The sequence below is a fragment of the Augochlora pura genome, chromosome 9 (assembly GCF_028453695.1).
Source record: "Augochlora pura isolate Apur16 chromosome 9, APUR_v2.2.1, whole genome shotgun sequence".
In the NCBI taxonomy this organism is placed as follows: Eukaryota; Metazoa; Arthropoda; class Insecta; order Hymenoptera; family Halictidae; genus Augochlora; species Augochlora pura.
This window is the reverse complement of record NC_135780.1, coordinates 8195812-8211978: the sequence shown is the minus strand read 5'-3', so window position 1 is coordinate 8211978 and position 16167 is coordinate 8195812. Positions and strand designations below refer to the sequence as shown.

Here is a 16167-nt window from a genome sequence, read left to right as displayed (position 1 = left end):
CGTTTCTGCGCGTTAAGGGGTTAAAAGAGGTTCTCCGGAGATGACAATGCTTTCGGTAAAAATTCCGCAGGGATACATATTTTGATGAGTGATACATATAAAAAGCAGCCATTTTACTTGCAGCAGCCTATAATCTTAAAATCTTGCGGCAAGTCACGTAGAAGCGGATATGAAAGTGTAACGTGTTGAGCGTTCCAATACGGGGCGTATCCAAATACTTTGCGAGAAAACCGTGTTTAAAGAATTTCATCGAGAATGTAACTCGCGAAGATGCGTAGAACGCCGTCCGTACAGAACGACGTCGCAAATTGAAGTAGGCGAAGAATAAGAAGAAGAATTTTCTCGCACGATTTGGCCGAAATCTTTCTCGGTTTCTTTCTCCGTCCGCCCACCCCTGTCTCTCAGTTATTTCAAACATTCGCAACTTTATTGTATTTTTATTCGACGGCGACCGGTAAATTCATGTCAGACGTAGACGCGGCTAGGTCAGATCAATACGGTCGCAGTTTTCTCGTAATTATTCGGCAGCCGGTTCTCAATAAAACGCGGATCAGGATGCAAAAGCGGCGGGTTCATTGCACTCTCCTGGTGCCGTTGCCGGTGTCCACGAGTAATAGACTTTTGATGCGGCGTCCAAATGGCGCCGCCGATAAATCGCCGTTCTCCGATATTCCCGGCATTGTTCGTAGATTAACGCGCTTTAAATACTTTCCGTTTTTCCTAGACCTCAACGATAAATAATCGGTGGAGCAACCGGACATTGTAATTCGCCCGTGTTGTTTAGAATAGAATCGATGGACGATATTTTACACGGTTATGGTTACCGTGTATGGTTACACGGTGTCTTATGACGTCAACCGAGACAACATTGCTGTTTCTTTACATTAGAAACATCCAATTTGATTTATCTATTTATAATCCAAATTCTTGAAATATTTTAGAAAAGTTTTCTATAATTGTTATAAAGATGAAGAATTTATTTTCAATGGAGAAATAAATTTCATGTATGTAGTTTATAACAATATCTTCTGTGCTTTGCAACGAACGTTAATTAAATATCCGAATTATACAATTATCGAAGGTGGCTTTTGTTCTAGTTAAAAGATTTCTGAAGGGTGTCAGTGAACTTAATAATTTCTGATTGTTATTATTACTTCGTATATTGATTGGCTACAGCATCTGACAACACTGCGAGTAATATCAGATCAAACTCATTTCTTGATAGATGTACGGTTCATGTACAAGAACTGTAAGTTTCTAACTTGTGTTAGTGGGTACAGCAAAACCCTCGCTTAAGTTTAACCACTTGCTCTACAATATCGTGTTAAACTTGCTACGAAGATTCCCAACTAGAATTTTCAGAACATGAATATTATTAATTTCTTTTAAGCCGCAGTAAAAGTTTATTTGTTTATTACCGAAGGATCGTTAGATTAAATGTTGGCGCGCAATGAATGCAAATCCTCTTTTTTCTACGAAGGAAATTGTTAACACTGAAGGCATTGAAAATAACGTAGACCAGCTTAACCCTTTGCACTCGAAGCCATTTTAAGTGCAAATCTGAACAAATTTTCCTGGCTCATAGTACTTCTATTTTATGTAACAAAGTGCACTTTTATGCGTGCAAAATTGATTTTTCTGATTCCTACCAAGAATTTTACTCCTTGACAATTTTTTAAATCTAAGCTTTGTTGTTATGAAAATTATCTTAGGACGTGGTAGAACAATTTTAGTGGTGCCTCAGAGTCACCACTCGAGTGCAAAGGGTTAATCGATAAAGTATTCAGCAAGTGCCCGATTTTTATGTATTTAGGATTGTTCCTCTACTTGATTAATATATTATAGTTATGTTCGCAACGCGTATTATGTTTTAATCTTCAATTTATGTTACAAGTCATTAATCCACATTTCTAAATACAAATATCATTATTGAGAAAATGTTTATGACGTTATAATAAAGACACATATTTCATTCGAAAACATACATAATTTAACATATTGTTAAATTACAAAATATGAAACTTCTTGTTTGAGCTCTCTCAATAATAATTTAGCTTTGTATAAACATTTCGAGAATTTGGGTTACACTAATTGCAAAGAATCGAGTTTAGGTATTCGGAATAATATTTAAGAAAGGAAATTTTTCGTGGAAGAAATGTAATGTTGCATACGTCGCGATAAAGTAATTGGACCGTCAACAAGAATCTATTGTGCAACTGTTTAGAGAAGCGAAAATAAAACAGTGAACTAGATTGAGAATACTGGATGAAATTTTGTTGCATAATCCTCCGTTTTCGACGACACCTAATTTTGAAAATGCACGTGAATATCTTGTCATCAATGGCACGCGCATCAATGACGCAATCTACTTGTATCAAGTAGAAATGGTGAGCTATGGTCAGACGCGTTGCCAGAATCTACTTTAGCAACGCGTGTAACTATCAGAATTTATAGCCGGCTGATTCAATTTAAATCGTGAAAAGAAACATTTTCAGAAGTTTCATATCTCTACGTTTCCTTCGTGCAGGAAATTTAGAAACTTTAACTTATAGAAACTTCGTCACTTTAGAACTGCCTTCTCCGTTACAATCTAAAAGCACGTTAACATTTCTCGATAAAATGTAGATACGAGACTGAGTCTTTTAAAATGGTAATAGCATAATTTAAAAAAGTGTTGCAGCTATTAAGCTAATCCTTGTGTCATCTAAAATAAAAAATGAAAGCCATTTGGTGAAGTTTCAAAAGAGTTATACCATTTTTATTGTACATGGCCGCTATAGTAAGTAAAAATTTTCGAAAATCTCTCGTATGCACTATAGCAGATTTTTGTTGCAGCGGAATTCGAAAACTGCATTTTTGCTTGCATTTCGGCAAATGATGTCACTATGCGATGTGATACAGATGAATAAATCTGTGCAAAGAAAGACGCCTTGCAAACGTGCCCATAAAGAAGATACTATAAAATTGTGACATAAAGTTTTTGCGATCTACGGTGACGTAGGCTATGCCCATAAAATTGGGGTGTTCAGCAAGTAAGAAATGAATCCAACAATGTCTTTCGGAACCCCTTATGTGTGACACTAAATGTGTCGTAATTCATGGTTAGTCGGCAGACTTTATGCATTTATAGCAGTAATAAATATCTGTGCAGCAGCAAAATTTTCTTAAAAGATTCATGGAACTGTATTATTATTATATTATCTCATAAAACCAACCAACTAAGTACTGTCTAAAAAGCTATAAATATATATTATTTCTTCTACTTTCTCCTGTTTTATACTTTTATTATTCATTTTATTTGGGTCGCATTTTCTTTTTTTCACTAATTTCTTTTTTCTTCTTTTGTAAGTTACGTTTATTCTAAAAGAAACACACCACTCGTCAGGCGTTCTTTGTTAAGAATACTTCGTGTTACATGAAAAAAAAAAGGAAGAAATATATATATTTATTAGTAATATAATAACATAGTCACGTAATTTGACAACAGTTCCCTCGTGAAAAGTTTGCTGCACTGTCGTGCAAATACGATTAACCTTCAGAATGGAATGATAATCTCCAAATAACTGAGACCAGTCGATCAATCATAGGTCGTTAAGCCTCGTCGAGCAATTAGCGACAATGAGATTCGTGAGATCGATCAAAATCGCGGAACTATTTTAAGCACGGCACATAGCGCCGATAATCGCATTACGCCCCAATAGAAATGGTATTCGGCGAGCGACGCAACGAAGGGAATACGTCGGGTGAATAGCGCACGTCCTACACAATTAACCGAGTCTTACAAAGTAATGTAATTTTAGTTAATACCACTGAAATACTAATGAACAGCAAAGTCTTCTTGCATGTAGAGTGATGTGAATAATTATAGATCCAAAATCATTTTTACGTTATTACTGATAACGATTTCCTATTATTTTTAATATAGTACTGTAGAGCAATAATAAATCAAATAACGAATAGAGATAGTGTATTATTGTTAATCGAACTGGTTGATACAGACGACTTTAGTTCAATTAAATAAAACTAAGCATTAAGAATTTTATTAATATAATATATTATATATAATATAATATTATGAATATAATATAAATATATTAAAATATAATATTGTTATACGAACATAGATTCAGACATACTTGGAATCATTTAATTGCGTAACGATGTTTAATCAACTTTTAATAAGTTTTATAATATCTTATCAGTTATTACAGTCGCAACATTAATATCTAGTTTGACGAAAAATTCTCGCACAATAAACTGTCGAAATATTTGCCGAATAAACTACTAATGATTTTTCTTAAACTCTTCGTTTTGCATTTCAATCTCTGAATTTTCTCGATTTTCACGTTTGCGTCGTATTTTAACATCTGAACAAAAATATCCAAATTACATTGAAAAACGAAAATGAAGACTCACGAGTTCTAATTTTTAATGTAAACTTCATCCGCCGCGAACGCGTGGAAACGTAATTATTTGAAGTTAAATTAATTAGTACATGTGCAAAAAAATTAAAGTGCGGAAGTCGCGGAAATGAAAATGTTAATTGCGGAAGTATGTTCCCATGCTGTTCAAGGCTGCAACAGTAGAAGAGTTAATGAAATAGTCGTACGGTTTGCCATTTCAATTTGACCGTATTTATCCATGTCTCGCTGTTTCCCACCGTAACGCCGGGTACACTTGTGACGAACAGGTGTGCCTCGTTTAATATCGGTGGAACATATTTAATTAAGAAGGTTGATGCCTGGACTCAGCTGTGAAGTTGACAAGACATATTTATCCATCTGGCTCAGCTGTTCACCTTCATCGTTATAGCACTTCAAACATTATGTAGAGGAACTACGTAGCAGACGAGGAAGTTACACCAAATAGGAATTCTAAGGATACAAATCTGGAAATCACCCAGAAAGAGTGATCAAATTATATCGTTTTCGCTTCAAATAATTTTCGTATATTTATTTAAAAGAAATGTTCCGTCTCGGAACAACAATTCTGATAAAAAATATTCGACACAAAGGCTCTGCGAGGGCGAAAAATGTTAAAACCATAAATCGGTCGAAGCCGCTCCTCTTCGGAAATTCCATCGGACGACCGACCGACCGATCGACCACCACACGGGCCTACAAGCGCCCTTCGACCAATTGATCGTGATTGGTTCCTTACCGGAGCACCAAAATCGTATAAATATAAGGCATTTTTTAGAAGCAGGACAGCACAGTTTTAGAAGTAGTCAGACGAACAGCCAGGAGTGAGAGTAACGCAGGAAGGAAACAAGGGTGATCGGCAGTGACGCAGCGACGATCAAGCAGCAACCAAGGGAAACAACCACCAAGGACAACGAAGAACAAGGCATCGCTACCACCCATCAATCCAGCATCCGAACCGTCACAGCCGAAACATTTCCCATTTCGAATACCATTGATCCTTTAATAAATTGTTAAACCAACATCATAACCTCGTTGATTCCTCATTCATCTCAACACACGTACGCGGACTCGACGCAACAAGAAATGTAAAACCCAGAGAACGTCTCCCATTATCAGACTGCAGATTTTACGCATTGATGGAAAAATTGGCTAGATGAAGTTTAAAATAGTAAGAAGATTAACCCTTTCGCTCCGAACGACGGATATATCCGTCATCCACATGGAAACTCGCGGAGCCGAACGCCGGATATATCCGACATACCGGTCTAATTTTTGGATAGCACAGTCTCTCGCGACTGATGCGTGAATCTTTTGACGAGTCAAATAAACGACACACCACTCAAATTATATTCGTTATACCTGCATTTTTCGATTACTACTGTGTTGCATGCCATAAAGGGATAGAAAATTGTAAGTACTAAGTTTAGGATAAAGAATTTCAGTGAAGTTTTGTATTGGTACGTCCACCTGATGTCTAAAAATATCCCCTCATTTCTTATAAGTATTATAAGCTACTGTAGCAGCCGTAGAACTGCAACAAATTCCCTTGCCATGCAACATTGTAGCATGTTACTATACGTGCGGTCGGAGACCCGGCGAGGGCATACGCACCGGAGGCACGAGGCGTCCGATCGGCGTTTCTTAACGAAGAGACGATCGGGCGCGAATCCGAGAAACGCGGGCGAAAAGCTCGGCCACTTGGTCGCCAGCTCGCGTCGAGTCCGGTCCTTACACGCGTTAAATAAAAATAATAAAGTTTCCTTTTGGTGATAGAAGAGTGGTTATTGACCCCCTACCACCTCACTACTATCATTTCAATAAAGTGTTTAGGTTGTGCTCTTCAAAAAATGACATCAAGAGAATTGCAACTGGCGTGAAACTTGGATAGATTGAGAATTGATTTGGATAGCAATGTGCACACTTTCGGCGGGAGGACCCGTTCAAGAGTGGCGCAACGGCGGGCTAATTCGTCGTAGCGAAAGGGTTAAAAGAATTTAATGAATAAAATGTATCGATACGATGTACTGTTCCCAAGATAATCACCTTCGTCGGTTTCAACTGTGCATGTCTCGTGATTGTTGGCAGTAGGATCAATAAGTCATGCACACCCATATTAATCGATTCTTATGGAGTAACACTCCGTGCATATTTAAAAAAATATTACTTCAAGTAACGTGTTATTTTATTTCATAATTCTGATCATTTTTTAAATAACCTCATTCGAAATACCATTTCAAAATAACATGCCATTCCATTTTATAATTATTCCCGTGGCAATAATTACTTTTGAAATGGTGTTGCACGGATTATTATTTCAAACAACGTGTTATTTTATTTGTAATCATACGAAATAATTATTTCAATTAATCGAGGATTATTTCTTTCGTCGTATTTGAAATTAAAATATAACGAAATAATTCATTATTCGAGATCGCTATTATTTCAGAAGCGGGGATATTATCTTTATTTCGAAATAACATCAATGAAAATAACGACACGCGAAATGAATCGTTTCGAATAGTTAAGTCATATTTTTATTTCAAATAGAATCGGTCCGAGCGTGTTACGGGCTACACTTTCCGTATTTTTTCTTCGTACGAAATACACAGAATCCGTTGCCACGGAATTCGGCGGAACAATATTTATCGCGGAACGGATGATCGCGGCACCGTTTGTGAACGTTCACGGGATAGAATAATACTTGTCCGGCGATATTAATACAGCGAAAGGCCGAAGTTAATCAAGAAGTTCGGCACATTGAATTCCATCGTTATTTTTCTTGGTACTTGAATACCTTTGAGGCATTTACATTTCACAGCTGTCACACAGTTTCGTTCTTCTTCGGAAAGAACGAACACCAAACTCATTAAAACTTGCACGGCACTGGATTTAAATTAGCCGCTCCCAAATGTTTCGCGAACGCCGATCCAAAGAATGAATAATTCACGAACGAAGCGCGCGCGCGCGGTCTAGAATCTAGACTTCGGCTGAAACTTTCGATCCCCCCCCCCTGTAGTATGTGAATTGCTCTCGGCCAACGAAATAATCGGAACAAAAACGAAAGGAACAACAATTTCATTTGCACGAATGTCTACTTTCGTAGTTGTTCGATCGAGGGGAGAGAAATTTTATAAACCCGTAATTGACCGCTCTCTCCAGTCGGGGTTTATTCGTGAATTGCAATATAGAGAAATCGATATTTACGGCATCTGTATATGTACGGGGTACACCAATAAGCAAGGATTTCATATTCTCGCTCCTTGAGCTTTTATTAGACATCGATTCTAATATCAGATCGAATATCGGAAGCATTCAATAATGCGCTTGTGCAATTTTTTTCGCGTGAAAAAATACTGGGATATTGACAGGGCGACGTATATTGTACACAAACACACACACAGACATATTGTATTCGAACGTCTTTTAAAACGCAATATCTTTCTTAGAACTGGGTTACATTATTTGAAGTGTTTTGTTTAAATTTTTTTTAAAAACTCGTGCGCTATATGATACGCTTTATTCTAATTTTGCTATTACTTGGATTGACAGAAAGTCATGAAAACTCATTTTCACTTGTTCATCCGAATTTGAAACGAAAATTTCAAAAATGCATTTTTAGATCTCGCTAATTGATATTATATGTGAAAAGTATCATTGAAATTGGTTGGCGCTTGGTCAAGCAACAAAAAGCCCGTAAAAAACTGCGATCTTACCAATGTTTAATTTTTAACGACATCAACCGATTTCAATGAAATTTGTAGTACGTATAGAAAATAGCAAGCTCGGAAAAACGGACTTTTAAAATTTTCCGTCGAGGTACACGCGGAGAAGTTAAAATAACGATAGCTTTTAAAATATTTGTTGTTATACCAAACAATCGAAAAGGAAAGTGAAAAGGAAAAGTGAAATGAAAGAAAGGTATTTCATTCGTTGTACAGTAAACCATATTCCACAATGCCTTTGCTATTGCATATGATAATATTGCAAACACACGTTGATCTTTATAATAATATTACAGATTTTTATGCAAAATAAAGGTGTCTTAATGAATTGTGAGGAATGGAAGTTTAACGAACATTTATTTCTTCTCTTACTAATTTTAATAAATTAAAAAGAATGTAAGAGTATCATATATTTTCAATTTTTTGATATTTCAAGTGTATCAATTTCAAATTAGTCTTAATATTTCAATAATCTAAGGAATCGATTAATTAATGTAGCGTTTGTGTTTGTTACAGAACTTGAAGAATCAGATCATGACGACGAACTTGTGGGTTGAACAGGTGAGTGATATTAATCCATGACGCCATCTAAAGTCAATGAATTTTTACAAACATGATTTCGTCCAAGTAAATTTTACAGAAATTTCTGTTTCTAGTTTCGCAAATATTAAACTTGTTTACAGTACATTCAATTTCATTTTTACTGTACATTAAAATTATTTTTTTACAATTTAATAAGGTTCTTTTTTATACTGAATTATATTATATTTAATTATATTATAGATCAATAATTATATCAATAATATATACAAGAGCGATCCAACGAGTTGAATGTTTTGGGTCGAAAAATAATATTAAATATAATTCATACAAATATAAATATTAATATGAACTTAAAAATAAACATGAAGACACTATATATGTTTAATTACAATCTCCATAAGAAACGGCAGTGGTTGAAAATTTGGTTAAATCTCGACTGAAAACGAATATAGCGTAATCATCTCTCTGAGCCATATTTAAAGAAAAAAAGTTTCAACCAATCCGACAATAACCGAATAACTTAGGGTGATCACGCTGGATGGTTTACTCTGCATACATATTTAATCTCAGAAAACTGTCTCATGAATATAAAATGTAGACTCAATCGTGTTTTTCGATAAGACGCGCCGTAAAGCAATGAAAACTGGTGCCCCTTTGACGCGGCAACTTTGTCTCGGTGGTTTGCTAAAATGTCGCATTATGCGCCGGGTGAATCGGACATTGTTTCAGTAAATGGCCCGGAGGTATCATTCGCGCCAAGAAGATTTGCTTCTTCCTTCTGGTGTAAAAGGACTCTGGTAGTAGTGTCGTATATGTTGGGAAAAGCACAACGCTTTGTACTAAAAACACGGGTTACCTCGTTAAATTCCTCCAACAATTTACTTCGAGTTGAGTCTTCTGGTTTAACTGTAGAGGTGTTACGCAAAGGAAGTCGCGAAATCCTTTGAACGTTGCCTAAAATTAACTGTGTTCGTTTAATATTATATAGTACGCGTAACATTCAGCGACCACAGTTGCGTATTATTTGATTAAAGAATACAATTTTATTCATGTTAAAAATGAATCTTAATAATATTTTATTTGAATAAAAATTCATATAAATAAGAGGTATCTGACTTGTTATTAGAATTATTTTATTCTTTATTTTCATCTCCTTCATTTTAATTTTTATAATTAATCTTCTTTTCAACTGTTGCATCGAAATTTACATGGAATAGACAAGCTGGTGTATCTCGAATCTCTCTGCAGCAATTCCTTGCAATTTTATGAGTACATGCTCGTTTATTTTCTGTTTATTTTAGTCTATTATCAAATCACAGATCTTTACGATCCCATTTATACTAGATTGCTCATAACATACGTAGGAACGGTCACAACTTCATGAAATTTGGCAGACTAACATATGTATATGCAAGGATACAGTGTCGTGATCCGCGCAGCCATTAAACCAAAAGGCAGTTAAAACATATCGTAATAAAGTTTACGACTTTAATGAATGCTGCGCTACGGTATCGGTAACCTTATCACGCATTAAACAATGAATTTATTTTATTTTCAGTGTTTCATGAGCTGTAAACCAAATTTTACGATTTAAGAGATATGTATGCTTTCAGATATAAAATTACGAATGATTGAAAATGTTAAAGAACGTATAAATAACAAGTCGTTTTAAATGAATTCTTGATTTGTTTAAAGATGTATAGTATTTGCAAACCGACAAAAGTTAAGAGACTTTACATATCGTTAAAATTTTATAATTTATATTAGTTATATTAATAATATTTAATATAACACATTCAAATTGCAATATTGTTTTATTTATTTACCCAACCTCCCTTTCAACTTTGATCTATTACCTGTCATATTCAATGCCATAAGTCTTAACATTTTTTAACCTAAAAGATTTTAAATATATTAAAACATGTATGTACAGACGCTGTAAATGTCACTACAGAAGTAGTTGTAATTTCTCCGTAAAAAGGAATCCCAAAGAAAGTTAAAAAGCAACACAATTTACACTAGAATATCCCTTTAAGAACGGTAAATTTGTATACTCTCTCAGCAAAAAATTACAAATTTAAACGCGAATTTTCACCGAAAAATACAACGTCCAATATAAATCTATTTACATCATAGTTCGAAAACGTAAACCAACATATCCCTACACAATTGAATATTTAAGTACAAACGTGGGGTATAATTGACATCTAATAGATAAGCCAGCCTAAGATGGCGTAATACCTCTGCAAAAAGTACCGGAGGCTCCGGTTTTTCGAAACAAGCCGCATTACCGTTGCTACAAATTACTTAACCGAGTAATACGTGCTCGTGCGGCTGCGTCGTCAAGAATTGAAACAAGAAAAGACGAGAGGCGTGACAGTAAGGCGCAACAGCAAATGTAATTGAAGAATAATTAAGCGGGACCAATTAACGTCCTACCATCCTCTCTTCTAGAGCGACTTGAGGAATGTCTTCAAAGATGAATCCCATTAAATTCGTTAGGCGTTGCACATGCAATTTACGCCCCGCGAAGATATGAACGTCCTCGTCTTTAGGAGCAAATTAACTTACTCTGCTAAAAATTTATGCCTCCCGTGAAAGATGGTGTTGTAAATAGGAACTGGGGTAATTGGACGAATTCGCTGGCAAAATTGAGGGAAATGGTCGCCTGCGAAGGAGAGTTATCATTGGCTGAGATGCTTGCGGATCATCGGTATAATAAATCGGTTAGCTGTTGCAATCTTTTTGGAAAGGATGTAAGCTATTTGAATTGTACTGTATACTTTGTTCGTATTTTGTTTAAATGCAACACTTTTGTGAAACAGGATTATAATTTAACAACGATTATCGAAGCATATATCTTGTATCTCTATATCTAACAGTTAGCTGTTTTTGTTGAGTATACTCGTTACGAAGAAATAGCAACATATTGTGCTGTGACGAGGATATTCGTCAAGAATAGCTGATTACTTAATCGAGTAATTTTATTTATTTTAGAATAAGATATAAGAAATTTATGTTTAACGAATTCTAGAAAATTTTTATGCGGTTTCGCGTATCTTTTTTATGAATTATCTGATATACAGTAGCGACCATATCACAATTATATTCATACAAGACCACTGATTATCTTCGCAGCTTATAATTTTTCATTTAAATAACCGAAGTTCGCGTTCAGATAAATTGAATTTAACCAACATTTAAATAATTTCTGAGATGATGACAATATTTAATCCTAGATGTTCACGTAATTGGAGAAAATCCCAACAGTAGTTCAGATAATAGGAGTTCAGCGGAAGTTGACTACTTAGGGCATTCTACGGTATCGAAATCCGTAGCGTACCTTTGATTGATTTAAGGTCATCTATCGAGCTGAATAGTATCGGTAAATTACAGAACTTGCTACTTAACGAAAGGGAATAAGTCATCAACTACGTAACTGAAAAAAGATATTTGTTGAATTAGCAAGTATTGTTATTTATTATTATTATTCACCCCCGGGTCTTCCTTGTAAGCCCGGGGGAACATGCGTTGAAATAAATGAAACTTTATCAGATCTCGGAAGCAAGCATAATACTTGAAAAGAAATTAAAAGAAATTAAAAGAATTTTTGAAGATTGGTCACTATTCTGATCGAATAAAACGTCGAACGTATCGAAATTAAATCCTATTTCATCTGACAAATTGTGATATGTGAGATATCGTTTTGATGAATATTTGCAATCACAGTATATTTTATCAATCTCATCGTTTCTTTCTTTTCTCTTATTTGTTTGTGATTTTAACTGAAAAAGAATATATTAACATAAATACACATAATTTTCTATAGATTTTATTGATTATTAGGAATTGATACGTAAAGTTAATGTATACGTTGGTAATAGAAACATTTTTCTTGATGTATCATGTTCTGTCATATTTTAAATAGGCAGGTAATTTTTCTTGTAAATAAAAAAAGCATCTGGCTAGTGAGTCATTGGGAATTTTTTTTGTTTTTTTACCTACTGTGTAATATGAAAGGAGTCCTTTTTTACTGTTCATCATTTACTTGTGATATTTAAAGTGAAAAACATGTCAGTAGATAAAGTGCATTTACGACACTGCATTTTGTGTGAATTCCAAAAAGGAAGCAACGCATCGGTTGCATGTAAAAATTTATGTGCTGTATTTGGAAAAGGTATTGCAAATGTTCGTACTTGTCAAAGATGGTTTTGCAAATTTCGTTCCGGAGATCTGAGCCTCCAAGAAAGTGATCGATCTGGACGACCATCCAAGATCGATAATAATGTTTTGCGATCCATGTTGGAAAATAATCCACATTTAACAAGCCGAGAAATTGCAGAAGAGTTTGGCATTCATCACACAACTGTTGGAGATCACATTAAATCTCTTGGGTTTGTGTTAAAGCAAAATTAATTCAAATATTTTCCTTAAAATACGACAGAACTTTCCCTCCAATCCAATATTTAAAATATTTCCTTGAAAGATGTTCTTGATTTTTAAAATCAAAAATACACCAATTTTCAAAACGTGTTCGATTATAATAATTTGTTAAACTCTCACCCATGTCAAAAGCAAAATCATAGCCTATCTATTTATTCTAGAGATGCTAGTCTTTTGTAATGCAATATAAATTAGCTTGTAGGAGTTAGCATTAGTCGACGAAATGAGATTCCTGAAGCAAAGGATCATAATATGCACTCATTACCAGTGTTCGTGAGTTGCCTTACAAGTTACATCATTTCTCCACACTACCGTCGAATTACACGAAGATGAGCAATGTTAACTCTAAAGGTTTCTGCCTTCAGGATTTTAGCGTTAAACAATATTCTCATCGAACTAGTTCGATTATTAAATGTCGAATTTAAAGACCTAACAGATAATAAAAAGTGTTAAGAATTTTATGAATTAAAAAGGGTACTAAATAGCATGTATTATCATGTTTCCATTTGTTAAAACTGAGTGGTTGCTGATAAATATTGTAATCTAGTCTTGGGAGATGCAACTTGTCTAGACTGCAGATTTATGTGCAAAATAAAAATTGCTTGCGATAGGTGTAAGGAAGAAGAACGAGATAAAAATGTTTCTTTGTTAATAACTTGAATAAATTGAGACCTATAAGAAAATATTTTTACAATCATTAAACGCTTCTACTATACTGCAAACATCTATTCATTTTTGTTATATTAGATGAATTAAATCTGGGATTGTTAGTAATATGGCAGTGTTTAGTGTCTTTATGGGTTGTCATCACAGAATCCGCTTCCTCAAAATATTGAATATTGATAATAAAATACCATTATTTCGATTCCTTTTACCTTCGAGGAAGCAATTGCAAATCCCTCAAGGCATCGTTATAATACATGCCTGTCGACAAAAAGTTATTCTCGAGTCAAATCTTATCCTGAATTTTGCTCTCGCTTCAATACTAAAGGATTTCTTCTATACTTCCAAATCTCATAAAATAATAGAAATTTTATATTTTCGTAAACACCTCTTTCAAATCCTTCCGTTAAATAACAGCGGCTTACTAAATTAAATTGCCGAGTAATTAGGTGACAATTTAAATGTTCCGGATGAAAACGAGCCGGTAACGGTAGTTCGAGAGTTGTACGTTTTATCCGGTCTCCGCCTCCGAAGCGGTAAAACGCTAGAATCTCAATTTCAGCTAGCATCTGGAAGAGCAGATGCGTTTCAGTCGTCGGATCCATGTCAGCCAGACTGGGCATGTAATTTAATCATTCTCATTCCTAGGACACAAATTGTTCGAACACGTTCCCCGACGACTCTCCCGCAATTTTTCTCCGTCCCGATCGCGAGCGGTCTCTCTCACCTGCGACAATTCACCTACAAACACGTTTCGTGGAGAACGACAGGCCGATTCGTCCGTAGTTGACGATTCATAACCGTGCCGTACGGCAAACACTTGTTTGGCCGGCTGTGACGTTCGACGGAGACAGAGCCGGATAGCGTGGGTGGCTCGAAGGGAGAGAGAGAGAGAGAGAGAGAGAGCAGAGAGAGAGAGGCTCAGATCGTTACACCGGGTCACATCCGTCTCTCTGTGTGTACTTATGCGTGTACGTGCGCTGCAAGGTATTCCGGCCGCGTCTCCGAGCATCACGCCATCCTTCAACGTCGAAACCACCCTCTTTAGCTCCCAACCGTTTGCGACAACCTACCAGCTATCTAGGCACAACCGGTTTGCCCTCGGCTAGGGCTCCGTACACGAGTAATGGCGAAAGGCGTCCATGCTACATCGTTCGTTTGTTTCGGACTGCCGCGTGTGTTGGTAACGCTTTTTCCTCTTGCTACTGAAAGCCAACGACTCCAATCCCCGATAGATACCTTCGCATCGTTCACATGGTTCCGCTTGCAGTCTTTAATTGGTGACTATGCTCCACCGTCGTCAATTCACCGAACCGACAATACCTTGGCTCACCCACCCATAGGCTACCCACAAGTATACTGGTAGACAAAGTTGCGCCACCTTGGAAATTTCGAATACGGAAGCTTAATATCTTATAATAATTGCATTAAAATAGATTTCATGTAAAGAAATGTCATATTAGGTAGCTTTATGCTAATATATTAGGGGGACCGGAAAGTAATGTCGTTTTCGCGCATGTCGATATTCGTTACTTATTTGTTAGGTTATTTACGTATTTCAAAGGCGTGCTAAAGGCAGTTTAAAGTTAGAGTGACTTGTGTTCTCGTAAATATTAACATCTTAAATCTTTTTCGCAATTTACGGTGAAAGGGCCAGCCAAATACCAGAAGAGTTACATATCCGGCATTGTATACTGTTTGAGTTTCGCAAGGGTAGTAACGCAACGGTTGCTACCAAAAACATTTGCGATGTTTATGCAAACGCATTAAACGTTCGAAAATGCCAAAGATGGTTTTCTAAGTTTAAATCCGGTAATTTCGATCTTTCCAACTCGTATCGATTAGGAAGACCAACAACTTTAGACAATGACACGTTAAGGGCGGAGGTGGAGGCAAATCCATGTCAAACAATTGAGGAACTGTCAAACACTCTTAAACAACCTTGGTCAACCATCCAAGAACATTTAAACCAGATTGGTAAAGAAAGCAGAGCAGGTGTTTGGGTCCCGCATAACTTGTCGGATGAAAACAAAGCTAACCGATCCAGCACATGCAACTTATTGCTTCAGCGACACCATGCAGAAGCGTTTTTTGATCGTTCGATCGCTGGAGATGAGAAATGGGTCCTATATGATAACCCAAAACGCAAAAGGCAGTGGCTCTCTCCAAATGTATCGCCACGAAGTACAGCTATGCCAGGCTTACACCCTAAAAAGGCGCTTTTGTGTGTATGGTGGAGTATTCGCGGGATTGTTCATTTTGAAGTGCTGAAACCTGGACAAACTGTCAATGCAGATCTTTACTGTGAACAGTTAGATCGAGTAAATCAATCTTTAATTGAAAAATATCCAGCGGTCGTCAACAGAAAAGGT

At 36.0% G+C, this 16167-nt stretch overlaps 1 protein-coding gene across 3 annotated transcripts in view; it reads left to right on the top strand.

Annotated features, from left to right (window-relative positions):
• Nachralpha4 (nicotinic acetylcholine receptor alpha4) overlaps positions 1 to 16167 on the top strand; it is a 306886-nt gene that overhangs the window by 104897 nt on the left and 185822 nt on the right. For all 3 annotated transcript variants that reach the window (XM_078191154.1, XM_078191155.1, XM_078191156.1), the window contains exon 2: positions 8663 to 8707. In XM_078191154.1, coding sequence (XP_078047280.1) covers positions 8663 to 8707 — 45 coding nt within the window. The remainder of the gene's footprint in view (positions 1 to 8662; positions 8708 to 16167) is intronic.